The sequence below is a fragment of the Cornus florida genome, unplaced genomic scaffold (assembly GCF_030987335.1).
Source record: "Cornus florida cultivar Cherokee Brave unplaced genomic scaffold, ASM3098733v1 CherokeeBrave_3.0.0_Hap2_Chr11, whole genome shotgun sequence".
In the NCBI taxonomy this organism is placed as follows: Eukaryota; Viridiplantae; Streptophyta; class Magnoliopsida; order Cornales; family Cornaceae; genus Cornus; species Cornus florida.
Window position 1 is genome coordinate 35,493,708 of NW_026775581.1, and position 26,708 is coordinate 35,520,415.

The 26,708-nt window shown below is 36.5% G+C and overlaps 1 protein-coding gene across 2 annotated transcripts in view; it reads left to right on the top strand.

Annotated features, from left to right (window-relative positions):
- LOC132283914 (uncharacterized) overlaps window positions 1-26,708 on the top strand; it is a 52,512-nt gene that overhangs the window by 24,491 nt on the left and 1,313 nt on the right. The window contains exons 3-9 of one of the 2 annotated variants that reach the window (XM_059785954.1): window positions 136-754; window positions 1,019-1,190; window positions 2,171-2,531; window positions 5,076-5,186; window positions 13,897-14,248; window positions 17,116-17,341; window positions 22,153-22,374. In XM_059785954.1, coding sequence (XP_059641937.1) covers window positions 136-754; window positions 1,019-1,190; window positions 2,171-2,531; window positions 5,076-5,186; window positions 13,897-14,248; window positions 17,116-17,341; window positions 22,153-22,374 — 2,063 coding nt within the window. Of the gene's footprint in view, window positions 1-135; window positions 755-1,018; window positions 1,191-2,170; window positions 2,532-5,075; window positions 5,187-13,896; window positions 14,249-14,802; window positions 15,030-17,115; window positions 17,342-22,152; window positions 22,375-26,708 lie in introns of those variants that run through there. The other variant, XM_059785955.1, reaches the window with a different exon arrangement.

Consider the following 26,708-nt stretch of genomic DNA (forward strand, 5'->3'; position numbering starts at 1 on the left):
TTTCTCTCTCTCTCTCTCCCCCTTAATTGCCAAGTGGCATTATTCTTTAAGAAGTGACAAATGATTTTTGTTATTGCTAAGCCTCTATATCTTAATTATAATTCTGATTCTAAATTCATTTTTTTTCTGATACAGGTTTGCCAAACTGCTATTGCATCTTCTCTGGATCCTGCTATTGTTCAACTTGAACTTGGTCTGGTTGATATATTTGTAAGTCTATGCAGGTTTGAGTGGCAGGCTGGGTACCAAGAATTAGCTACTGCTTTATTCCAGGCAGAGATTGAATATAGTTTGTTCTGTCCTTTACTTCTAACCGAGCAGAATAAACGAAGACTGTTTGAGCACTTCTGGAATAGTAATGGTTCAAGAATTGGGGAAGATGGGGCTCTTGGCTGGTCAGCATGGCTGGAGAAAGAGGAGGAACATAGACAAAAGGTTATTAATGAGGAATTGCATAAAAATGAAGAAGGTGGTTGGACAGGTTGGTCACAACCATTATCTAAAAATAAGGAAACCAGTGGAAATACAGAAAATATAGTGGATGACGATGTGGCTGTTGAGGAATTTGATGAGGAATCTGAGACAAGAGACATTGAACAGACTGATGATATTGAGGCATTACTCAAGATGCTGGGCATTAATGCTGATGCTGAAGCTGATGGGGAGGTCAAGGATACTGCAACATGGACAAGATGGGCAGAAGAAGAGTTATCAAGAGATTCTGATCAATGGATGCCTGTTCATGCAAGATCTGGTGCTTTTTTTTTTCTTCGCACATCTATTTTTTAGTTTCTTTGTTTTTCCTTTTTCTTAAATTGCAATCTGGATTTTGTTTATTTATAATATTATTATATTACCATTGTCAACCTCGTGTGATGCATAACATCTTCCCTTTTGTCTACTGTAAAAATATTCCAACTATATGTTTACATTGTTGTTCAGAAGTAAATGTTCACACATTTAATAATTTTTTTTCCCTAATTCAAGTATTAATTTGTGAAGTATTATTTCAAAACAGATGGGGTTTTTCATAGTGATGGGACTGCAGATAGAGAAGGTGATGAACACCTTTTAAGAGTAATATTATTTGAAGATGTCAGTGAATATCTGTTCTCGATGAGTTCTGAGGAAGCTCGTTTGTCTCTGGCATTCCAGTTCATTGATTTCTATGGTGGGAGGATATCTCAATGGTTAGTATTTCAAAATAGGTTATCCATTTGATCTCATTGCTCTGTTCTTTTTTCAATCCTCAATTTTATTTTATTTTTGTTGATTTGTTACTCAGATATAGTTTAACCAGTTTATCATGAAAGGTAAAAGTGAGTAAAGTAACCTTTATGCTGATTGTCCTCTAAATGTAAGTTTTCTTCTTCCGTATGTAAGAAGGAATAAATAAATCAATCAAATTACAGGATCCGGGAGGCTTCATGAAGTGCTTCTTCAGGAGTTAAAACTTCCATTTGTCCATATTTCAAGAAAAAGTATCTCTTGTTTTTCATTTCCATTTTCATAAGAATGAATACTATGATTCGCATCTGTGATATGTGGATAATTTACGAGCTTTGTGAACCAACCAAATTATGAAACCTCAGCATGAAGGGTGTATTGTGGAACAGCTATAGAAGGCTGCACCACTAATCAAATTATGAAACCTACACTAATTGTTTATTGTTTAAGTATCACACTCGTACTCAACCTAGTTGAAGAGTTCAATGTTACCCATGACGGATGGAACATTCCACTAAATTTCAGCCTTCTTTGACATCTAGGGACATAATTTTAAATGGTAGAAAACCATGAAGACGTGTACTTATCAAAAAAAAACAAAGAAAACCATGAAGACGTACACATGCTTTCTGAAAAATTGCTCTATTTAATACAGGAACGAAGTAAATTACTCCACTTAATACAGTATTGATGATTCGCTTCAACTTTTCTACAATGTGTGTAGATCGTGTGTTACGATCTATCAATGTGTATAGATAATGCTTTTGGTAAGGTCTAAATCATGTTACTGTTCTCATCTTATTTTTTTTGATAAGTATTTACTGTTCTCATCTTTTTCCCTGCACATGCTTTAGCATGGATGTCTTTTTCTACACGCATGAATAAATGATGACACTTGCCATGCATTATTGGATTGATGACTATAATCTTCATTATTCTGTAGGGCGTGCACAAACAGTTCAAGTTGGGCAGAAAAAATCCTCAGCCTAGAAGTTCTGCCAGATTCTGTCTTGGATGATCTGAGAAAGGTTCATGATGTGTTAGTGAAAGCAGAAAGCAGTCCAAGTAGTTTCAGTCTGGAATTCCTTTTGGGCAGCTCAAACGACATTTCCATGAGAACTAACATGATGAAATTTCTTTGCAATGCTGCCTTACTTTGTATCACTGCATTTCCACGCAATTACATTTTAGAAGAAGCTGCTCTTGTTGCTGAAGAGCTGTCAAATACAAGAATGAATTCTTGTAAATCTTCAACAACCCCATGTCTAGCTTTAGCAAAAAGACTCCTGAAAACTAACCGTCAGGTATTCTTCACTATTTACTATTTATTTTTTTTTTGTTGTGGAAGACTCTTTCTTAGCTTTCTATATGCACCATTCTTAGGATGTAAATAATACTTTATGAGTTGATTGATATTCTTTTGACAGTGTTAGTTTATGAACATTTATCTATCAGTGGATCTGATTTGAGACAGTTCCATTATTTGTTTAATTGATTCAAAGCACTTTGGTTTCTCTTTACTTTTCTCTCTTTCTCACCCTATTGCTATGATACCATGTTGAATTTCAGAGAGAAAATTCTCAGTATATTTCATCTTCTGAATATACATCTTCTACAAGTATATATAGAAAAGAGGAAAACTATACAAGGAAAGAAAGTCGAAAACAAATCCCTACAATCTGCTCCTAACTATAATAATCATATTAATGAAATCCCTAACTTACAGCAATCATGATAATCAAAACCCTAAAATAAAGGAGCTAAATATGGCATATTAGCTGTCATGACTATGATATTCCAACCAGACCCATACTAACAACAGCATCAGCAACAAGAAAAACAACGATGTTGAGACGAGCTTCAGTTCCTGCCTCCTTCATTGATAAACTTTCTAGGGACTGCTAACCTTTCTTGCGTCGAGCACCACATTCCATTGCTTTTATCTGCCATCACTCACTTCCAAAAGTTGCAATGGCATTCAGTGGAAACGTACCCTCAACTTTTTAACATTGATCTTGACAAGAATGAAGTGGTGATCTTGGCTGTCATCCTGTGAACTACTGACTCCAAATTGTTGGATCCCCAACAGGATGATGCAAAATCAACTACCATCTTCATTCCTCCCATTTAAAGGGCAGAGAGAAGGTTTAATCTGACAAAGCCACGTAGGATGACCCGTGAAACCATAATCTGTTGAGATAAGGAGTAGATCCAGATGATTGATGGCACAAGCGGAAATCGTAGTTGGTTTACCTAGAGGGGACGGGAATAGTCCTCTTTTGTTCATTTAAATTGTACGGAGTCTGTGAATTATTACTTTAATTTTTTTTTTTTTTGATAAAGCAAACACACACACACTTTTTTGCCCACGCCCGGGCTCGAACCCCTCCCCTCTTCTTTGAAGATGAGGAGGTTATACCATTAGGCCAAAGGCCCTTTGGTACGGAGTCTGTGAATTATAATGGAAACCAATATCAAAAGGCACTGAAGATAATGCAAACTTAGAGCAGAGACGCAAGCAATTTTTATGTGAAGAATGGAAAATCCAATTGGGGAAAACAAGGGGATCTAGTCTAAATCAAACAATTCAGTATCAGAAGATGAAGCAAAACCACGTACTTTGACTCAGACTTGCACCCAAATGTGCAAAGACTTGGTTGCAGATTTATTTACTCAGTGCTTTCGAGTCCAGAAGTAGCCCATGCCTTAGACTGACTCCTGAATCTTCAAGGCCATAACACTGATGACATGTCTTCTTCTATAGTTATTACTCGACAACCGCTCTCTACACAATGACCAATAATTGATTGATGGACTGATGCTTTCTGAATGCTCTTCTGATTTTGAATTTATGTAACAGATCTTCTTAAAGTTCAGAAAACTTCACATTTAAAGAATTAGTGTGTTCTGAAAAACACAGAAAGAGAGAGCAAGGAAGCCTTGAATGTTAATATAAAACTCTGTATATAACAAGCTTATTTTCTTCTGTGTGTGTGTGTGTGAAAACCTCTTCTTTTATCATTTATGGAAAAGTAAAAACAAGTTTTATTTGGTGTTGGAAACCTTTTCCAGTGTTTTTTTATATATTTTTTATAAGTAATAATTCATTAAAGGTACTTATAAAAAAAAAGAAGAAGTAATAATTCATTAAAGGCGCTCAAAAGGGGACAGCTCTAAAGGGAACAAAGGTCACCTACAGCGACCCTACAACTTTAAGCTATCCACAAAATCCAAAAGAATACCCAAAGGTATACAATTTTGCTCATTAAGCCAAAAGAATAAAGAAGTCAGTATATTGTATTTGAGTGTATTTGAGAGACCAAATAGGAGACTCCTCCCCATCAAAGGACCTCCTATTTCTCTCGCGCCACAAACCCCACCGTAAACAAAGGGGAGTGGCCCTCCAAGCATCTCTGACGTGGTTCTCCACTGTGCACCCTTTCCAAGCCTCTAAAAAATCGACCGTGGACTAAGGAAACACCCAAGTCAGACCAAAAACAACCAAGAACATAGCCCAAACATCCCTCGCCACTGGGCAGTAAATCAAAAGGTGGTTCACAGACCCTCCAGTTGTTAGAAGACTTAAAAAATGATTGGAGGACGGATTATATTGCTTTTTGATAAAAATGAAAATTCAACACCGAAAATTTTACGAGCTCATAGATGAAGGCATGTGTAAATGATACAGGGACTGCACCCCTAACATACACTCCTCCTAGAATCTTATTAAAGTTTGGTGTGGTGTTCTTGTTGAAATTAGATGTTGGTGTTACTTATAAGCACTTCAAGCCTACCTTGTGTTTGATGGAACCCCACTTTTTTTCTTTTTTTTTTTTTGGTTGCCATAGGATGTACTACTTTGTGGAGTTTATGCACGAAGAGAGGCTGCCTTTGGGAATATTGATCATGCAAGAAAGGTTTTCGACATGGCATTGGCTTCTATTGAAGGGCTTCCATTGGTAAGTTCTCTATATATTAGTGTTTTCATGTGTTAGAAAGTGAAATTTAATGTATTTACATTCATAGGGGCATTGCATGAAACCATCTGAAATCACACTGCTATTTTTGCTTGTATGTGTTATCAGGATTGTGAGAGAATGTATGGTTATGTCTCCCTCATCTTCGGGATTTATACTTTTCTAATCATATATATATTTTTTGATAAATAAAATTGTTTTAGAAGGCATTTAGAAGGGGAACGCTTCCCAAGAGCTGTACAAGGAACAAAGCCAAAAGTAAAATCCTGTGGACCCAAAGAACCCAAAAAGTCCACGATTTCATCTAAAGATGTAAATTTTCTCCCCATCACCCAACTAAAAAGCGAACTCATAATAGAAAATTTCAGCGCCCCAATGGAGGATTCCTCCCCATCAAAAGATCTTTTATTTCTCTTTTTCCAAATGCTCCACCAAACACGAAGGGGGGTCAGCGTGAGCCCCCACACCTTGGCCCCTCCAAACGTCAATCAACTCCCTTGAGGACCGAGGCATAACCCAATGAATGCCAAAAAGACCAAAAATAAGACTACAGTCTCCAGCAATCATAAGCCACAGGGCAATGCAAAAGAAGGTGATCCACAGACTCTCCATCATTTTTACAACACCATTTGACTGTGATCTGTCTTCTCTTTCTCAAATTGTCCAGAGTCAGAATCTAGCCCCAAGTTGCAGTCCAAACAAAAAAGGCCACCCTGAGAGGGGCCTTCAAACACCAAACCGTCTTCCATGGGAAATTTGAACCATGAAAACCGGCGAGGCAAAGGAACAAAGAACGGACATCAAACCTTCTCTGAGGAGATGGCATCCAAACCAAGGAATCAAACCCTCTACCGTCCACACAAGATCCAGCAGGCCAAAGACATCATCAAGTTCCCAATCCTGAAAGGAACGCCGAAAACGCACATCCCACGTAAGCCTTTTGCTATCAAGCCGATAACAGTCCGCTACTATAGCATGTCTATTTGCAGCAATCCTAAAAAGTCTTGGAAACAAACAAGACAACGGGCGATCACCCCACCAAGAATCCTCCCAGAACCGGACATCCCTGCCCTCCCGAACTTTGAACCTAGCATGCTTAGAGAGTTCATCCCATCCCTTTTGAATGAATTTCCACACTCCCACGCCAGCAGCTGATCTAACCGGCCTGGCTTGGATGTGTACTGCCTACTAGTCATCCATGTAAACAATTAGAAACTTTATTCATCCTTAAGTACCGTTTGTTATCTAAAAGGTACTTTCCTTGCTTAAGGGAACACTTCCTTTTCTTCTTCTTCTTTTTATTTTTTATTTTTTTTATTTGGTAGTAGAATTCTTTAATTTGCAGCTAATAGTGGTTTAATCTCTTGGTGGGTATTGTTTGGGATCCATGGATGTAGGTCTTCTGCCGAACCACAGAAACCTATTTTCTTCAGTTGTTTTTTTTCTCTTGTCTTCTTCCACTTTCCTTCAAACTTGCACACAGTTCAAGGATGTTCTGTATCATAACTCACAATAGTATCCATAGTTTGTGTAGTTTCTGTCCCCATATTTAACTATTCATTACAACTATTTTGCATGTAGTTTATGCATATTTAGCTCTATAATTTTTTTCTTAATTTGACCTAATACTATTGAGATCTTTTTGGAAATTCTTTCTGCTTTTCTTCAAGGTGGAACTTGAACAATAAGAGATTTTTTTTTCTTTTCTTCATCCTCTCCTTAGTAACAATAACAAAAGCCAAAGTCTATATATATGTATTAGCTTTTGATTAGATTTTCAAAAATTAGATTAGTTACTAATAGTGTCACCTATGTCCAATGGCAGAATTAGAATTTGAAGATACATCAAAGGGCAAGAAGGGAAAATCATATCTTGAATAACTAACTCACCAATTATGTTCATAATCATACATTCTCATTTTAGGGCACAATGAATACACAGTTTGATTCATGAAAATGATGTTCTGAATGCATGAAATTGTTTTTGGAATAAATATTTTTAAACTATTTTTTTTTTCTACAAAAATAGTAAGCTTGGATCAATATGTCAATAGTCCAGAAAAAAAACTATATTGAAGTCTAATTGCTTCTATCAAGTCTTGATTGATTGAAGCAGTGGTAGTGTAGCTTGATCCATCTCTATAACCATGGACAGTAGTTGTCAATCGGTGTCTTGATTGATCGACTTGTGTGCTAACAATTTTAGAAACTTCTCTAATTTTAATCCTAGAAGGTTTAGGTTTCCTTTTCTGATTTTAACTAAAAAACCCTAATTTCTTTGGACTCATAGCATTATATAAGCACCTCTATTCCCTTATAACAGATATATGTACACAGATATATAGGCACATATTATAGAGAGGTTGTATATTTTTAGAGAGCGTATTTTATTTTTCATTGTCTACCTCTTACGTTAGACGGCGAGTTATTATTCACGGTGTCGAATATCATAATCCTTGTGCTACATGGAGAATTTGACACCAAAGTGTTCCTACACAATGAACATGCAACTTGAATGACTAGTCGTTCGAGATTAAATTACTGTCTGAGAAGTGGATCTATTGATGAGCGGACTATGTCTCTGGAGACCTGAGTGGATTAGTTTGTGTCAAGAGTTAACTAGGGTTTGAAATTGAGAACTGTTACTAGTGTAATTCTTTGTCATAGTAGATTTGGTTTGCCTAGACTAGGTCCTATGTTTTTTCTCCGTTGAATTTTTTTTTATGTAAAATCCATGTGTTGTATGGTTTATATATTTCTGCTCATTCATATTGTTGCAGTGTTAATATAATTATTAGAGATTAAAAACCAGTGGTTAAAATTGAAAAAGATTAATTCAACTACCCCCCCCCCCCCCCCCCCCCCCCCCCCCCCAAAATATATATATATATATATATATTTTCAGCTCTCGCCTCAAATCTTCAAGTTATAGTCATCAAGTAGTATCCGAGCATATCAGTCCTAGATTAACAATTGGTTTCAGAGCAGTTGCCTAAATATCTAATAGATAAATCCTTTTATTTTTTGCGAATAAAACTTATGGTTCATAAATTGTTTTTTTTCATTAAAAAAAAAATTAAAAATCTGAGTTAGAACCTTTTAATCTCGCTGTTTTTATTAATTAATCTATATGTTCTAAGTTTGAATCGTCACTTACCCCTATTAGTAAAATCTTAAATTGTCATTTACTACAAAGAATGTGACTCTTGTTCAAAAGTTAGGTACAAAAATTATTTATTATTTTCTTAAAGACAAAAACAAAAACAAAAAGTTGAGTGCAAAACTGATGGTAGTGGAAAAGAGCGAGATGAACTTAAAACTTAAAGTTGAAATACTTAGAAATATAGATCATGAACATGATATTTTCTAAAAAACAACTTAGAGATGTTGACTTGAAAGAACTAGTTTCATACTTGAATTACAAAAAAGCTCTATCTCAAGTTTAAGAACTAAAAGTTGTAAAAGAAGCTTCGAAATAAAGTGTTCTTAGAAACTGAACTTGATCAAATCATAAATTTTAGAAAGTTTCCAGAATTCTGTCAACCATCTTCTCATTCATTGCTCGGTGGCAAGGGATGTTTGGTCTTTGTTTTTGTTTGCGTTTGGTTTTCCATGGGTGTTTCAGAATCTACGGTTGACTTACTAGAGACTTGGAGAGGGTGTACAGTGGAGAGCCGAGTCACAGAGATGCTTGGACGGCTACTCCCCCGTGTATATGGTGGGGTTTGTGCGTGAGAGAAATAGGAGATACTTTGAGGGAGATGAGTCTCTTATTTTGGGCTCTCAAGTATAGTAATATAGTATACTTTCTTCTTTATTCTTTTGGGTAAATGGGTGGAATTGTAATTCAATGGATTGTCTTTTGGATTTTGTTGATAGCTTAAAGCTACAGTGTTGTCATGGACGGCGGTTGTCTTCTTTGGGAGCGCTCCCCTTTTGAGCGTTTTTATGAAATCTTTGTTATCTATAAAAAAAAAAAAAAAAAAAAAAAAAAAAAAAAAAAAAAAAAAATAAATTTAATTGAAAAACTTGTAGCTGGTTTTGAAATATCAAAAGAGACTATTTACAACTTGACTTGTGGAACAGAAAAATTGGATAAACTCTTGCGGATAAATAAACATTTAGGATATAAGAGTGTTGAGGATTTGTTAACAACTCTAATTTACCGTTTACTTCTAACACTAAAATTGGAAAAATGAAAGAATTCCCTAGAGAATCTGATTCTCCCTAGTATCCTAAAATTTATATTCATATTGTGAAAGGAGGGGTTACATTAAAATTTTCTGTTTTCGGAGAAGACGGGTTGTTTTATGTAAAATAAAAATGTTCGTAAATATAAAAGATGAGAAAAGCAAGTTAAAGAATGCTAATGGAAATAATGAGGAGAATCATTTGTCTCAAAAGGATTTAGCTTTGAACAAAAAATTTTTCATAAGTAAAAATGTATCCTAATTTTTTTTTTTTTTTTCATAAGTAAAAATGTATTAAAAAACGTTCAAAAGGGGAACGCTTCTTCTTCTTCTTCTTCTTTTTTTTTTTTTTTTCATAAGTCAAAATGTATTAAAAAACGTTCAAAAGGGGAACGCATCCCAAGGAACTACACAGGGCTAAAAAGCCACTAAACTCTCAAAGAGTCCAAAAAATCAACAATCTCTTCCATGGATTTAAAATTTCTCCCCAAAACCCAACAAAAAAGAGAAAAAAATATAGAGAACTCAAGCGCTCCAATAGGAGTCTCCATGCCATCGAAGGATCTCCTATTTCTTTCTGTCCATAAACACCACCAAAGACATAGAGGCGTTACATTCCAAAAGTCGTGGGCTTGGGCATCCACTGTACATCCTCTCCAAGCCTCAATCAAACCCCTGGAAGGCCTAGGCATGACCCAACGGATCCCAAACAGACTCAGCAAAAGACCCCAGCAGGCTTGGGCCACAGGACAGTGCAACAAAAGATGATCCACCATATCCTCATTTCTCTTACACATGCAATACCACCTCCTTCTCAGGTTGTCTATAGTAAGAATCTTTCCAAGCACAACCGTCTAGGCAAAGAAAGCCACCTTTTGGGTTTTTTTTGGTTGGGGGGGGGGGGGGGGCATACAACCTTCCACGGGAAAGGAGGCCCTGGATCATTCGGTTGACATCTGTAGTGCGACAGAACAGCAAATGTCCCCTGTGGAGAGGGAACCCAAATGCAGGAATCACTTCCCCCTTCCACAATTTCCTGACAATAAATCAGCTCCAAGAATCCAAAAGCATCCTCCAACTCCCAATTCTGAAAGTGGCTCGAAAAATGAACATCCCAGGTTGTCCTCCAGCTATCAAGCCAATAACAGTCGGCCACCAAGGCATCTCTATCTGGGGCAATTCTAAAAAGTCTGGGATAAGTACGAGCCAAGGGACGATCCCCACACCAAATATCTTTTGCTTCAAAATTTGAAAGAAATAAAAATTTGCAAGCAAAAGCATTTTAACTGGCAAGAAAATTTTGGCTTGAAAATAAAAGTCTGGATTAAAAAAAGGAAGATTTGAAGAAATTTCTGTTAAACTTTCTTTAGAATCTTTAGTATACCAATATATATATATATATATATATATATATTCATAATTGTTTAGAATACCAGTATCCTAAGAAATTAAAAGAAAAAAAAACTTGCTCTTTAGAAAGAAAGAAAAAAAACGAAGGAGATCAGTCTTAGGATGGATTAATATGAAAATTTACAAAGACTTGAGACTTGGAAACTAGTTTTGTTTATTCATATGTTTATTTTAACTCAAGCCTCATTTCAAAAGAGATTACTTTTGAACAATAACATCTCTTTTTGAAATTAACACATGGTACACATAATCTAGTAGAGATTTGATTGAATAATTTGTTTTGTTAAATAATTAGTTATTTTATTTTCCGTTGGTGATGACTTCATAAAGTCCACTTAATGCACGGTAACATTTATATATATACTCATAAATCTGAGTTGTGAACTTGATAATTTAGTGAGAATCGAAGTGATTATGCATGAAATAAGATTCTGACTTTGGACAATTTACGGAAGAGAAGACATATTGTTGTTAACCGGTGTTGTCTTTGCAAGTGTTTTGGGGAGTCCGTGGATCACCTTTTGTTGCATTGTCCTGTTGCTTATGAATGTTGGAGTCTTTTGCTTGGTTTGTTTGGCATCCATTGGGTCATGCCTCAGACTTCTCGAGGATTGCTTGATATTTGGAGGGGCCAATGGGTGGGGGACTCAGGCTAGAGACTTCTGGAGGGTGACCCCTCTTTGCGTTTGGTGGAGTCTTTGGAAAGAGCGGAACAGAAGATCTTTTGATGGGAAGGAGTCCTCTATTGGAGAGCTGAAATTTTCTATTATTTGTACCCTTTTTTGTTGGGGTTGGGGGAGGGATTATTCTTCTTTAGAGGACATTGTGGACTTTTTGGGTTCTTTGAGTTCATAGATTCTTTTTGTGTATATCTCGGGACGCTTTCCCCTTTTGAACGCTTTCTAATACATTTTACTTATCAAAAAAAAAAAAGATAGTTAAGGATGAAAAAGATAGCAATATGATAAGACCGTTGAATTTGTGGAAAGGGCTACCTATTGGATTAGTCTGAAGCTACCTAAAAATGTAAAAGAAATAGGAATGATAAAGAAGACAAAAGATATAGAAAGAGCTACCCACTAGTATGAAAGTCGCCGTGACAATTTAAGAGACGAGCTTGTGCTAAAAGTTCAAATTATATAAGTTTTCTTGAACCTTTTCTAATCTATGTTCATGTATCACTGAAGATTTGAGAACTTATTTCAAAAATTAACTAGGACACAAATTTTTTATTTATTTTTTGATAAGTAAGAATATATTAGAAAGCCTTCAAAAGGGGAACGCATCCCGAAGACTATACAAGAACCGGAACAACTTGGACACAAATTTGATTGTGTTTATAGTTGTTGACAGTTAGAATACACAACACACTAGGATTTTTGAATGATTTACTAAAAGTTAATAAGTGAATAAAACTGTTGGATAATCTTTTGGCTTAACAATATTGTTTGGTCAATTTCTGGAAGATTTATGTAGTCTAGTGTGTTGATCATGAAATATTTTTAAATTTGAGAATATAATCAACTTTGAAAGAATGGCATGATTAATTTCAAAACTTTAAAAAATCACATAATTAATATTCTTAAGAAGTTCTTATTTATTTGTTTAAAGTTAAACTTTGAAAAATAAAAATAAAAATAAAAATAAGAATATTTAAGGTTAAATGAATTTGTTTAATACCCTCAAAAGGAAATTATCTCCTCTTGAAATTATGAATATATTTCATTAGATATTATTCTTTTAAGAGACAAATTTTATTTATTTGCATTGTTTACATTTGGAGTATATAAATTTTCTTGCTTTGCTATTTTGTCAATTTTGACAAAAAGCAGTAAGAAATATTATCACGTGATTTATGTTTGAGGGGGAGATTGCAATTAAAGGAGAGATTGCAAATTTATAATTTATGATTTTATTCGTGTTTCATTTATATTTCTTTCATAATGTTGATATGCCTAGCTGTTCCAATAAGACAAGCAGCTTTTGATATTTTTGAGTCTATTTATTTTATTTTGGTTTTGTCACAAAATTGCCAAAGAGACAGATTGCTAGGAATAGAACTTAGTGTTGGCAAAATTTCGTAACAGAAGTCGAAGTCTGTATTTTTATTTTTAGCTTTTGATTAGATTTCAAAGTTAGTTTAGTTAGTTAGTTAGTTAGTGGTGGTACCTATGTCCAATGGTAGAGTCAGTATTTGAAGATACAATTAGAGGGCAAATGGTAAAATCACCTCTCGAGTAATTAAATTAAATCTCCAATTAGGGTTCAAAATTATATGCTCTCAATTTAAGGCGTTAATGCATACATGGTTTGATTTATGCAAAAGATGTTTTGAATGCAGGAAGTCTAGAATACTTTGATCGAAAGCTCAATTGATCGAAACAGTGCTAGTGTAGCTTGATTTGAATTCTCGATTGATCAACCCCTTGACAGTAGTTGTCAATGATAGCTTGATTTTAGAAACTTCTCTAAATCATAATTCTAGAAGGTTTAGATTTCCTTATCTGATTTAAATAAGAAACCCAAATTCCTTTAGACTTAAAGCACTATACAGGAACCTCTAGGCTTTCATAGCACATATACATACATAGAGATCTCTATTCTCTACACACATTATTGAGAAATCATATAGAGAGAGAATGAGAATCATATATTTTTAGAGAGCATATTTTATTTTTCATCATCTACATATTGCATCAGATGTTGAGTTCAGAATGTTGAATATCATAATGCTTGTGCTACATGGAGATTACAAATGAGCATGCTCTCGGACAATTAGTCATTGGAGATCAAATCACTAGTTGGAGAAACGGATCTATTGACAAGCGGATCGTGTGTCTGTTTAAAAATCAGTTATTGTAAGTTAAAATTAGAAAAGATCTATTCACACCCTTTAGACTTATATTGGGTGTTGCACTTCTCTCACATCAGAGCCTCGTGTTACGGTCTTGCGCGCATAATTGGTAATTTGGTATTTAGAGCATATCGATTATAGACCTAACAATTGGTATCAGAGCATATCGTCCTAGATTTAACAAAGTGCTTTTGCTAGCTGACATGATATACTTAGTTTTCTGTTTTCAATTGTGCAGGATCTTCAGTCAAATGCATCTCTTTTATATTTCTGGTATGCTGAAGTGGAATTTGGCAGTAGTTCTGGTGGTAGTTCAGAATCATCATCACGTGTGATACACATTTTGTCTTGCTTTGGAAGTGGGGTAAAATACAGCCCTTTTAAATGTCAACCGTCAAGTCTGCAGCAACTGAAAGCACACCAAGGGTTTAAAGAGAAAATGGCAATGCTAAGAACAAAATGGGTACATGGTATTACAGATGACATATCTATTGCTCTCATCTGCTCTGCAGCTTTATTTGAAGAGTTGACCACTGGTTGGGTTACTGGAATTGAAGTCCTAAATCGGGCTTTCTCCATGGTGCTTCCAGGTAATTTGGCCTCCTTGTTCATGTCTTTTTCCTCCTTCCTTTTGTTCCTTTTGCAATTTATATTTGTTCGAATGCATGCTTCAATTCTGACTTCTTTCATGGTTCATTATGGTCATATTTGTAGACGGACATCCTAACCAGTATTTGAGAAATAAATAGCTTTTATTTGCATGGAAAGGAGTGACAATTTTTGTATCTAATGCAGAGTTCTTGTTTGAAGAATAGATCCTATTAATTTATCTTGGATTTATGTAGGGATCGTGCATCAATGAATAGGTAGTCCAAGGTTTCTCCCTCCTGTATCCAGTCAACAAAGTGATCTGTGTAGTTGAGCCAGTGATGACGAGCTTTGGCCATGACAAATTTGAATTTGTTTAATAGTTTCCAATTGGTGTCATCTTGACTTGATAGTTCTTGGGTTTTTAGCTGCTATCTGGCAACCTCTAAAAGATAATTTTCTAATATTACAGAATTTGCATGTTGTGCAGTTTAAGGTCAATCTGTTGAAGAGCACTTTGTCGAGTCTCCCTACTTATTTTTTATCCCTTTTCCAGATTCTGTCCTCAGTAGCCGCTACGATTGAGACTACAGAGGAACTTCTTATGGGGAGGGTCAGTGGATGAATTTAAGTATCATCTTGTCTGTTGGGAGCAGGTATGTAGGTCCATTCAGTTCGGAGACCTAGGGATTAGGAGGTTAGTGCCTTTTAACAGGGCCCTTCTTGGGAAGTGGTTATGGAGGTTTGGTTTGGAGCGTCACAGGTTATGGAGGAGAGTTCTTTTGGGACGTTTTGGGGAGGAGGTTGGGGGGTGGTGCTCGGTTTCTATGACGATTCCTGGAGGGGTGGGGGTCTGGAAAGCTATTCGGAATGGGTGGAATGAGTTTTCCAAGCATACTAGATTAAGAGTTTAGGAAGGTACGGATATTCGCTTTTGGGAGGATTTGTGGTGTGGAGATCATACTCTAGCTTGTTTATTTCCGAGACTGTTTCGGATTGCTGTTGATAGGCATGCCTCGGTTGCTGACTGATATTGGCTTGATAGCGGGAGGATGACCTGGGATGTACATTTTCGGAGATCGGTTCAGGATTGGGAGCTGGATGATGTTTACAGTTTTTTGGAGCTTTTGTACAGACAGGAGATTCGTGGTGGAGGTAGGGATTCTTTGGTTTGGGTTCCCTCCTCTTGGGGTACTTTTTGTGTGAGATCCTTTTTCGGTTGTCTGTTGGATTCAGCCAGGTGGTTTCCATGGAAGGCAGTGTGGCGTTCCAAGGTGCTGCTTAAAGTGGCTTTCTTTACTTGGATTGTGGTGTAGGGTAAGATTTTGACGCTTGACAATTTGAGGAGGAGAAAGCATATCATTATTAACTGTGCTACATGTGGAAGCGAAATGGAGAGTCGGTGGATCATCTCCTGTTGCATTGCCCAGTGGCCTTGGATTGTTGGAGCCTCTTGTTGGGTCTGTTTGGAGTTACGTGGGTCATGCCTAGATCTACAAGAGGATTGATGGAGGTTTGGAGAGGGGGTTCTGTGGGATCTCATGCTAGAGGGTATTGGAGGATGGCGCCCTTGTGTCTATGGTGGTGTTTGTGGATGGAGCGCAATAGAAGAGCCTTTGAAGGATAGGAGTCCTCGGTTGCTGCTCTCAAGTCTTCTGTTATTGGCTCTCTCTTTTTTTTGGGGTTCGGGTAGACATTGTTCTCCTGAGGAGATGATAGATTTTTGACTTCTTTGGCGCCTTAGGGCCCCTGTTCGTCTTTTGTAATCGGGATGCGTTCCCCTTTTGAACGCTTTTTAAGAATCTTTTTATTTATAAAAAAAAAAAAGTGCAGTTTAAACTCTTAATTTTAAAGACATTAGAATTTTAATGAACAAACTTGATGTTGACGCTGAATGCCACCTGTTCATTTTAGAGACTCCAGAATTTTTATGGATGAAAACTTGATGTTGACGCCTTAATGCAACCGTTTCTCCACCCCTTCTGAAGTCAAAATAAACAAATAAATAACTCTTAGACAATAAAATTTTAAAACAACTGCGAACAAACTAGAGCAGATTTCTGAGCTAAGAGGAGGAGGTTTCCCATGACTCCTCCTGGGAGATCATGGATTTCTGAGCAGTTTCAGTTTTCTGTAATTGCACTTTGTAGGTGGTTGCAGAGGTTTGAAAGTTACCCAAATGTTTGCCCATAATGGGTTCACAGTTGCATGACCATTAGACCCAACCTGACTTTACCAAGCTTCGCAAAAATCCATGGACCAGAAGTATTTCTAGAAGAGATGGTTGTGCTTGGTTGTGCCTTCCAATAGCCCATTTAAGCACCATCTGAAGGACATAGGAACTAGATTATTAAACTTTTCAGATTTCCATCATCTGGAAATCTGAAAATCCAAAAAAAAAATCATTTGGAACCTAATAAAACAAAGAAGTTCACTGGATTGAACCTACTATTCTATTAACTTCGGATCAGGGTCCTATTTGGTCCTTCTTGTTTTGTGGACTGCGTTCCCCTTTTGAATGCTTTCTAATTTCGTTACTATCTGATCCCAAAAAAAAAAAAAGGCTCTTCGTTAGCATGACTTATAACTTTCTGAAACCAATAGAATGTAGAACTTAAGAAATGAAATTATAGTTTTCTTTCACTCTGTTTTTTATCAACCACTGGAGAGTAACTGAATAAATGAAAATAGTACTAGTGAATAATTGCGAATTGCATTTGTCTTACATGTTTTGTTGACCATTCGAATGTACTTCCCAACAGTGAAGTCATATTTCTGCATTGAGGAAATTCAGTGGATATTTTATATAATTCAAGTTATAATGTATATTAGTTATTTATGATGACTACTACAATGTATTTAACTGCAGAGAGAAGAAGCAAAAGTTCTCAACTTGAGTTTTTATTTAACTATTATGTGAGGATGCTTTGGAGACATCGTGCACAAGCAACACTTTCAAAAGTATGGGACTCCATTGTTAAAGGGTTGCAAATATATCCTTTCAGCCCGAAACTTTACAATGCCTTGGTTGAAATTGGCCATCTTCATACTACGCCCAATAAGCTGCGGTGGATATTTGATGAATACTGTCACAAGTAAGACCTTCTTATTCCTTTGTACTTGAATCATAGACCTTGTTTTTTTATACAACTATAAAAATTTAGTAGGTGTGACAATTCGTGTTAATGGGTCGTAGTCGTGTTGTATCAAAATAAGGATATTATGTTATATGAGTCAACTCCAACATGACTCATTTATTAAACAGGTTAGACATATTCGACATGAACTCAAATTGTTAATTAAACAAGTATTATGACATGACCCGTTAACCATCTATTTACTAATTTTTCGATAAATATAAATTGCAAATATAAACCAAAAAATAAGAGTTGAATTAAAAACTTTGAAATGACTAAAATTTTCATTTATCTCTATAATTACAATAACTAATCAAGGATTTCACTATAGTACCACACAACAACAACAAGCCTTTTCCCAACTACTCGGGGTCAGATACATAAATCCTATGTTTCCATTCTGCTCTGTCTAAGGTCATAGCCTCAGTCAAACTGCATGCAATCATATTCTTCTTTACTAAATCTACCCACTTTAACTTTGGTCTTTCCCTCCTCCTAGTATTATCTCAATGTGGACAATGTCACTCTTCCTAATTGGCTCCCTTGTCTACTTTGCACATGTCTAAACCATCTTAACCGATTTTCTCTCATTTTATCACCAATTTGTGCTACTCCAACCATTTCCCAATAATTCTATCCTTTCTAGTCTTATTGCAAAAATCATCTCAGCATTCGCATTTCTACTACTCACTTTATGCATATGTTGTTTTCTAGTTGCCCAACATTTTGTGCCATAAAGTATGGGTGGTCTAATAGCGGTTCGATAGAACTTCTCTTTCAATTTTAAGAGGATACGTCTGTCACACAACATACTACATGTACTCCATTTAACCCATCCTTTTTTTTTTTTTTTTATGGTAAGTAAGATTGTATATAAAGAAGCCTTCAAAAGGGAAACGCATCCCTCAAAAGCCACACTAGACCAAATAGGGCCTCTAATCTCTCAAAGAGTCAATAAAGTCCACTATCTCATTAGAGAATTTACAATTTCTCCCAAGAACCCAACAGAAAATAGAGCTAATAATGGAGAGTTTCAGCACACCAATAGAAGTCTCCTTCCCTTCAAAGGATCTCCTATTTTGTTTAAGCAATAAACACCACCAGATGCACAAAGGTGTGATCCTTCAGAAATCACAAACTTGAGCCCCCACTAAACAGCCTCTCTAGGCCTCAATCAAGCCTCTAGCAGATCTGGGCATAATCCCCTGAACTCCAAACAAACCAAACATCAAAGCCCAGCAATCTTGCCACTGGGCAATGTAAAAGAAGATGATTTACTGTTTCCTCGTCTCTCTTGCACATACAACAACAGTTGACCACAACTTGTCTCCTCTTAAGGTTATCCTGGGTCAATACCTTTCCCAATACAAATGTCCAAACAAAGAAAGCCACCTTGAGGGGGGCCATAGAACGCCAAATAGTCTTCCACGGGAATGCATCTCCTGTAGAAATCATAAGACATCCAAAGAAAGAGCGAACTTCAAAATGACCCCTAGAAGAGGGGACACACACCATAGAATTAGGGACTCCACTCTCAATCTCTTGATGGTACGACTCCTCCAGAAAACCAACTACTTTCTCAATCTCCCAATCTTGAAAATGCCTCGAGACACGCACATCCCGGGATGATCTACCACTATCAAGACGATTTTGTCCGTGGCAATTCTGAAGAGACTGCGATAGGAAAGAGCAAGAGACCGTTCCCCACACCAAACATCCTCCTAAAAACAAATTGTGCTACCATTTCTGACTCGGAACCTCATGAGCTTAGAAAATTCATCCCATCCCTTTTTGATGAATTTCCACACGCCAACTCCACTTGCGCGTCCAGCGAACACCAGCCACCTCTGTCCTCCCCAAATCTACTCACAATCACCATCGTGCACAATCTGTGCCTCTCCAAACCAAACCTCCATAACCACTTTTCCCCAAAAGGGCCTTATTAAAAGGCACCAGTTTTCTGATACCCAACCCACCATTCCTAATTGGACGACACATTTGCTCCCAATTAACCAAATAAAATTTGAACTCCTCCCCATCCTTTCCCCCACCCAAAAGAAAGTTCCGCTGTAATCTCTGTATCCTCTCAGAACCAGAAGAAGGAATCTGAAAGAGAGAGGAAATAAGTAGGAAGGCTCAACAAATTGCTTTTCATCAAAGTCAATCTTCCACCTTTCGACAGATACTGCTTCTTCCAGCCTGCCAACCTTCTTTCAAACCTCTCCACCACGGGATACCAAAAACCCATTCTCCTCGACGGCGTCCTGAGAGGAAGCCCCAAGTAATAGATAGGGAAAGAGTCAATGCAACAGCCTAAGGTATCAGCCAGAATGGAAATATCAGGAACCTCCTCAACTGGAACCAAAAAAATTTTCCCACGTTAATCTTCAAACCTGAAACAACTTGAAGCCATATCAGAACGCATCTCAAATTGAACCTAAATAACAAAAATGATCACTTTTTTGCACCTCTTGATTCTCAATCCTCACTACATCTTCATTTATATTTCTATATTTACTAAAGTTACATTCCATGTATTCATTATGTTAATTGGGTTGACATGAACACGATTAAAATTAATCTAAGCCCACTCGTGTTGGATTCTCATGTTGATGGTTTTGTCAGTTTTTCCACCCTTAAAATTTAGCCAATCCACGATGTATCCAACAACCTCTTGTGCATATGGCTATAATCTTTAGGCTTTTGCCACTTATCAAAAAAAAATTCTTTCTCCTTTTGTCTGGTCATCTCAAATTGTAATTGCACTATGAGGGGTGTTGGGAAGAGAAGTTCTGATGCATATATAATTTTTGACATTATTCTGCATAAATGGTCTCAAGAGTTGAACTGGCCATTTCAAACATGTACAATTGCACCAAGCAATGATCCCTATAATTGAATATGTAAACACACCATTGAAATGTTATATAAGCATATTACACAATATGAAGATATTAATTCACCTAATTGCTTTCTCATCACTTTGACTAATAGTGTTGCAAAAACTAAAGTCACTTATTTCTAACATGATTATTAATATTCACTTTTATGTTAGCTGAATGAAAAACAGAAAGTAGCTTTGCGATTAGATTCCAACAATAGATTATTTTACAACTCATGATAGGTACAAAATCATGCAGAATTTCTTTTTGGATCTTTCATTATTTGTTTTTTTGTCTTTTTAAACTACAAAGAAGACTAAGGACCAGGTATGGCCTGCCTTACATGTTTTGGCCATTTAAAGGGCATTTTGGTATTTAAGATGCACTAAACTTGGTTGGACCGTGGATAAATTCTCTGTTTTGTTGTTTAGATAAGTTCCATTTTGAGTGGAGATAGGATTTTTGGTTGATGAAAGTTTTATTATTAGCTCCTCACTCATACCTATAAAATATTTGATGCTTCCCTTCATTATTCTTTTGCTTTTGGTGGTTTCACTATATTTGTTTATTCTTATTTTCATTTCTTATTGAATAGAAGCATCAATAAATTAACTTCATGGACACAAATTGATTGCATATTGCTCTTTGCATGGTGTCCACTGTCTATCACGAGGTGTACTTTTCAAAAGCAAGGAGAAAGAAAAATTAAAAAGAACAAAATTTGCTTGCCTTAGAGAATGGCTACAGATGTGCTTGGTTGGCTAAAGAATTTTTATTTGCAAAATTTTCTGAGAATTGCAATTTGTTTGAATGTTACAGTAGCTGATTGTTACGTCTCTTTGCTATCTTTGCTCCGGACCTGCCTTCGAGAAGAAATTGTCTGTTTAATTATTCTCTTATTTAAAATGTGTGTTCGCCAGTGTCTATGATAGACATGAGATTGCTGTAATTTTCCTCTTTATGGACAGAGTCACTTTGTAAAAGGTGTCTATCACCATTCAATCACAATAGATAAAATGAAAATAGCTGCTTTGCACCCATTCATCTTCTTTCAACTCTTTATGTATGTGCTGCAGCTTCATTTTATTAAGATCATTTTTTTTTTTTTTTTTTTCATAATTGGTGTTGTATTAAAAAAGAAAAAGGAAAACAATGATTACAGGCGCACAAAGGGCATAGCCTCAGTCAAAAATAGGAAAGAAAGCCCTTCAGTAAAGAGAAGGCCCATATCCAGTACACTCAAAGGAAAAACCAAAATCGGTTACTAGTGCAAGTCATTAATGGATAAATTGTGAACATCTAGAATTTCAAGTAATAGACCTCTAGCAACTGCATCAGTGGATCTAGGAGCTGCATCACGAAGTCTGGCATTGCTGTTACACACTTTGGAGCTGTGGTTGTTCTACCAAAACCATAAGAACCAGTCCCAAACAGTTAAAGGAAGGAGCAATATCCCACCTCATCACCTAAGCTAACCACCTCCATACAGCATTTGCAAATGGACGTGAAGAATATATGCTCTCTGGTGTCTACATCCTGCTGACAGTTAGAACACCTAGCAGCAAGACTAATATTTCTCTTCTGCAGATTAAGCATGGAAGGCAATCTGTCCAGCATTACAAAGACTGCAGTGACACACCATCTAGGTCTATGTTTGCCCCAGCATATGCCAAACCACTCTACCTTATAAGAATTTCTGAATTTTTCCCAAGCTTTCTTAAGTGAACATGTCACCTATCTAAAAAAATTAATGATATTGTTCCTTGTCAACTCTTTGGTTTATTTTGAGATGGCGTATATTAATTTTGAACTGCTTTCAATAGTTTATTCAACTTTGCATGTGCTCATAATATGCAATTAAATCTTACGCTCTGTCCACACACTCAGGAAACCATCGGTGACAGTTTGGCTCTTTGCATTGTCATTTGAGATGAGTAGAGGAGCTTGCCTGCATAGAATACATGGATTATTTGAAAGGGCATTGTCAAATGACAGATTGCGAAATTCAGTAATACTCTGGCGTTGCTATATTGCATATGAAATTAATGTAGCATGCAACCCTTCCGCTGCTCGACGAATTATGTTTCGAGCTATCCATGCCTGCCCATGGTAAGCTCTTACTCTCAATGAAAAGGAATACTTTCTTTTAATGTAACTGTCTCATAAATCATGATTTATTGTGATTGTCTGCCAATGCTTGTAGTTGACCAATAAGGTTAGTTCACATGAGAAATTGAGAAACTACTGAAGTTTCTTGTCAATGCTGTATTACAAATTATGTTAGTTTCTAAAACAGTAATGATAGATCAAGGAAAACAAAAAAGCTAATGTGATAGGTTAGTAAGATATTCGGATGGCCTATTTATTTCATAGTCATTTAGATCAATTAAATTTGTCTATCCCACTATTTGTGGTTCTTAAGACACATTTCAATCAGAGTATAGTATGAAGGTTTAATCATAACTTGAAGTACATGATACTTATTAAAAAAACATAATAATAATAATAACATGAACGACATGACTCACTCAGGTTACAACTCAGCATCAGTTTGAAGGATTTGTGCGTTTGCTTACTGTTTATAAAAAAATAAAAGATTGAAGAGAGAAATTAAGAATAAAACAACACAAGGAGATGTGTGGTTTGGTCACTACAGCCTACATCCACGGCACACGAAGCCCAATGTGTTCCATCACTTTTATTATATTCTCTTTTTGTTTTGTTTCCAATGATCACCTCTATTTATAGGTGAAAAAATACAAGTGGTAAATATGAAAAATACATTGATGGAAGCTTCCAAAAATCATATTCTATCAATATTCTATCAAGGCTTAAACCATTCCTATCATGATATTGTACCAACACCCAATACATTTTTACTTATCAAATATATCTAGTTAATATATGTTTACTTATCGAAAAAAAAAAAAAAAATCTATATATATATATATTCTCCCAACACCTTCCCTCAAGTTAGTACACGGAGATTTTAACTCAAGTGTCGAACTTGAAACTAAATACGAAGTTGTCAATAGTCTAAGACGAGTAGATCCAGATATCAAAGATGAGTTGTTCTGGAGATCCAAGACAAGTAGATGCAAAGATCCGAGACGAGTTGTTTTGTGATCTGAGACGAGCAAATCTGATCATAAAATTCAAGTGAGACACACGAAAGCCAAACAAGTCTGGAGTAGGATGTGATAAGCCTACTCTGATACCATGTTGCTAAAAATAAAAAAATAAAAGATTGAAGAGAGAAATTAGGAATGAAACAACACAAGCATATACTTGTTTCGGCCACTATGGTCTACGTCCACGATACACAAAGCACAAAGTGTTACATCATTTTTATTATATTCTCTCTTTGTTTTGTTTACAATAACTACCTTATTTATAGATAAAAGAATACAAGTGATAAATATGGAAAATACATTGATAGAGGATTCCTAAAATCAATTCCATAAATCATTCCTATCAATATTTTTTCAAGGCTTAAACCATTCCTATCATGATATTCTCCTAACACCCAATACATTTTTACTTATCAAATATCTATATATATATATATATCCCAGTAGGGAATGTTCAGGATATTTCCTCTTTAGCTGTAGTTCTTGGATGCATAGTGAGTTCTTTCCCTATTCCTTATTTGGGTTTGCCCCTAGTGGTCTCTTCAAGGATAGTGGGGAGTTGGGATTCAGTGATTAAGAGGTATGCGAAGAGATTGGCAGGATGGAAGAAGCAATACTTGTCCAAGGGGGTAAAGTTACTCTTATTAAAAGTACATTATCGAGCCTCCCCACTTATTTTCTTTCTATGTTCCAAATCCCTTGCTCCGTTGCGGATAGGATTGAAAAAATTCAAAGGGACTTCCTATGGGGAGGAAGGGGTGATGAGTTCAAGTATCACCTTGTCAGATGGGAGTAAGTTTGCAAGCCTATGAAATTGAGTGGTCGTGGCATAAGAAAATTAGTTCCTTTCAATCAAGCTCTCCTGGGTAAATGGTTATGGAGATATGGGAGAGAAAGACATCGTCCTTGGCGCAGGTTAGTTTCTTGTCGGTTTGGGGAAGAGGTTGGAGGCTGGTCTACACGTCCGGTTTCCTTGTGGGAGGAGTAGGGATGTGGAAGTCTATTCGGAAGGGATGGGATGCCTTTTCTGCTCATATCAGATTCAAAGTCCATGATTGACGCTGCGTTCATTTTTAGGAAGATCTGTGGTGTAGTGATCAGCCATTATCTCGTACATTTCCTAGATTATTCAGTATTGCAGTTGATAAACACCCTTATGTAGTTGACTGTTATCAGCTTGTGGGATTACGTGGGATGTGCACTTTCGGCGCTCTTTTCAGGATTGGGAGTTGGATGAGGTATGTGTTTTTCTGAATCTTTTGTATCGGCAGGAGGGTGTTGGCAGAGATAATGATGATTTGATTTGGGTTCCATCTTTCCACGGTCGTTTCGAAGTAATATCCTTGTTCTTATGTTTGTCTAATTTTGATAATCGTGACTTCCCGTGGAAGTCTATTTGGCGATCCATGGCTCCAACTAGGGTGGCTTTCTTTGTCTAGACCGCTGTTTGGGGAAAGATTCTGACAATTGATAATTTGAGGAAAAGGGGCAATTGTATTGTTAATTGATATTGTCCATGCAAGAAAGATGGGGAGTCAGTTGATAACCTCCTTATGCATTGCCTTGTGGCGAATGACTGTTGAAATCTTATTCTTGGTTTGTTTGGCATGCGTTGGGTAATACCACGATCTACTAAGGAATTGATTCATGTTTGGAGAGGATGTGAGGATGTCGTGTGAGAAGAGGGATGTACGTGATTTCTTGTAGAATTGTCTCACATTGTGTATTTGGAAGGAGAGAAATAGTAGAATGTTCGAAGGGAAAGAGTCGTCTACGGCAATGTTGAAACTTCACATTTTTTGTTCTCTTTTCAATTACGTGAAGAGGAGCTCTTGCTCCTCTTCTGATGATTTAATTATTTTTTTGGATTCTTGGGGCCTTAGCCCCGGTTCCACTTCTATACAAGGGACGCGTTCCCCTTTTGAATGCCTTTTTATGTTATTATTATTTATCAAAAAAAAAATGTCCAACTTGAAATTAAATACGAAATTGTCGAGAGTCCAAGACGAATAGATCCAAATATCCAAGATGAGTTGTTCCAAAGATCTGAGACGAGTTGTTCTTATGATCCGAGACGAGTAAATCTGATCATAAAATTCTAGTGAGACACACGAAAGCCGAACATGCCTAGAGTAGGATGTGATAAGCCTACCGTGATACTATGTTGATAAAAATAAAAGAATAAAAGATTGAAGAGAGAAATTAAGAATGAAACAACACAAGTATATACTTGTTTCGGCCACTAAGGTCTACGTCCACGGCATACAAAGCCAAAAGGGCTACATCATTTTTATTATATTCTCTCTTTGTTTTGTTTACAATGACTACCTAATATATAGGTAAAAGAATACAAGTGATAAATATGGAAAATATATTGATAGAGGATTCCTAAAATCGACTCCATAAATCACTCGTATCAATATTCTATCAAGGCTTAAATCACTCCTATCATGATATTCTCCTAACACTTACAATTCCCTTCTCTTTTCAGCAATCTTCTCCCTCATCGGGGAGCCTCCATTCCTGTGTCTTCTATATTCTCATAATTTATTCAGTAGCACTCTGTGACAATAGCCACTTTCACACTCTCATTTCCCCTTTTTGATATGTTATATATACTCTTGAGCACCAAAAGACGATGTTAACTATACATTGGAAAATTACTGGAATAGAAAATTCGGAGAGAATTTAGGGTTGACGTCACGTAATTTAAATGGCGGAAATGACGTAGCCGAGGCATAATTTCACCACCTTCATAGGACAACCTATTTCTTTATAATCAAATGTTCAGGATTAAGCAAAGCAGGACAATATCCCATATTTGCCTACATGGTGACCCCTTTTTTTTTTTTCTTTTTTTTTTTTTTTTTTTTTTAATCAATTCTGTTTTAACTTGGTGGTTGACTGCTATCGGCTCGATAGCGGGAGAACGTCCTGAGATGTGCGTTTTTCGAGGCATTTTCAGGATTGTGAGATTGAGGACGCCATTGGTTTTTTGGAGTAGTCGTATTGCCATGAGATTGTGAGTGGAGTTCCTGACTTTGTGGTCTGGTTCTCTCTTCCCAGGGTTGTTTGGAGTTTCGGTCATTCTATAGGTGTCTTACGAATGTTCCAGGGGTTCCGTTCTTGTTGAAGGCTATTTGTCGTTCTAAGGCCTCAAGGTGGCCTCCTTTGCATGGACATCTGTGTTGGGGAAGGTCTTGATCCAGGATAATCTAAAGAGGAGGAGAGAGATTGTGGTCAATTGTTGCAGCATGTGCAAGAGATATGAGGAAAGAGTTGACCACCATCTTTTGCATTGCCAGTGGGGTG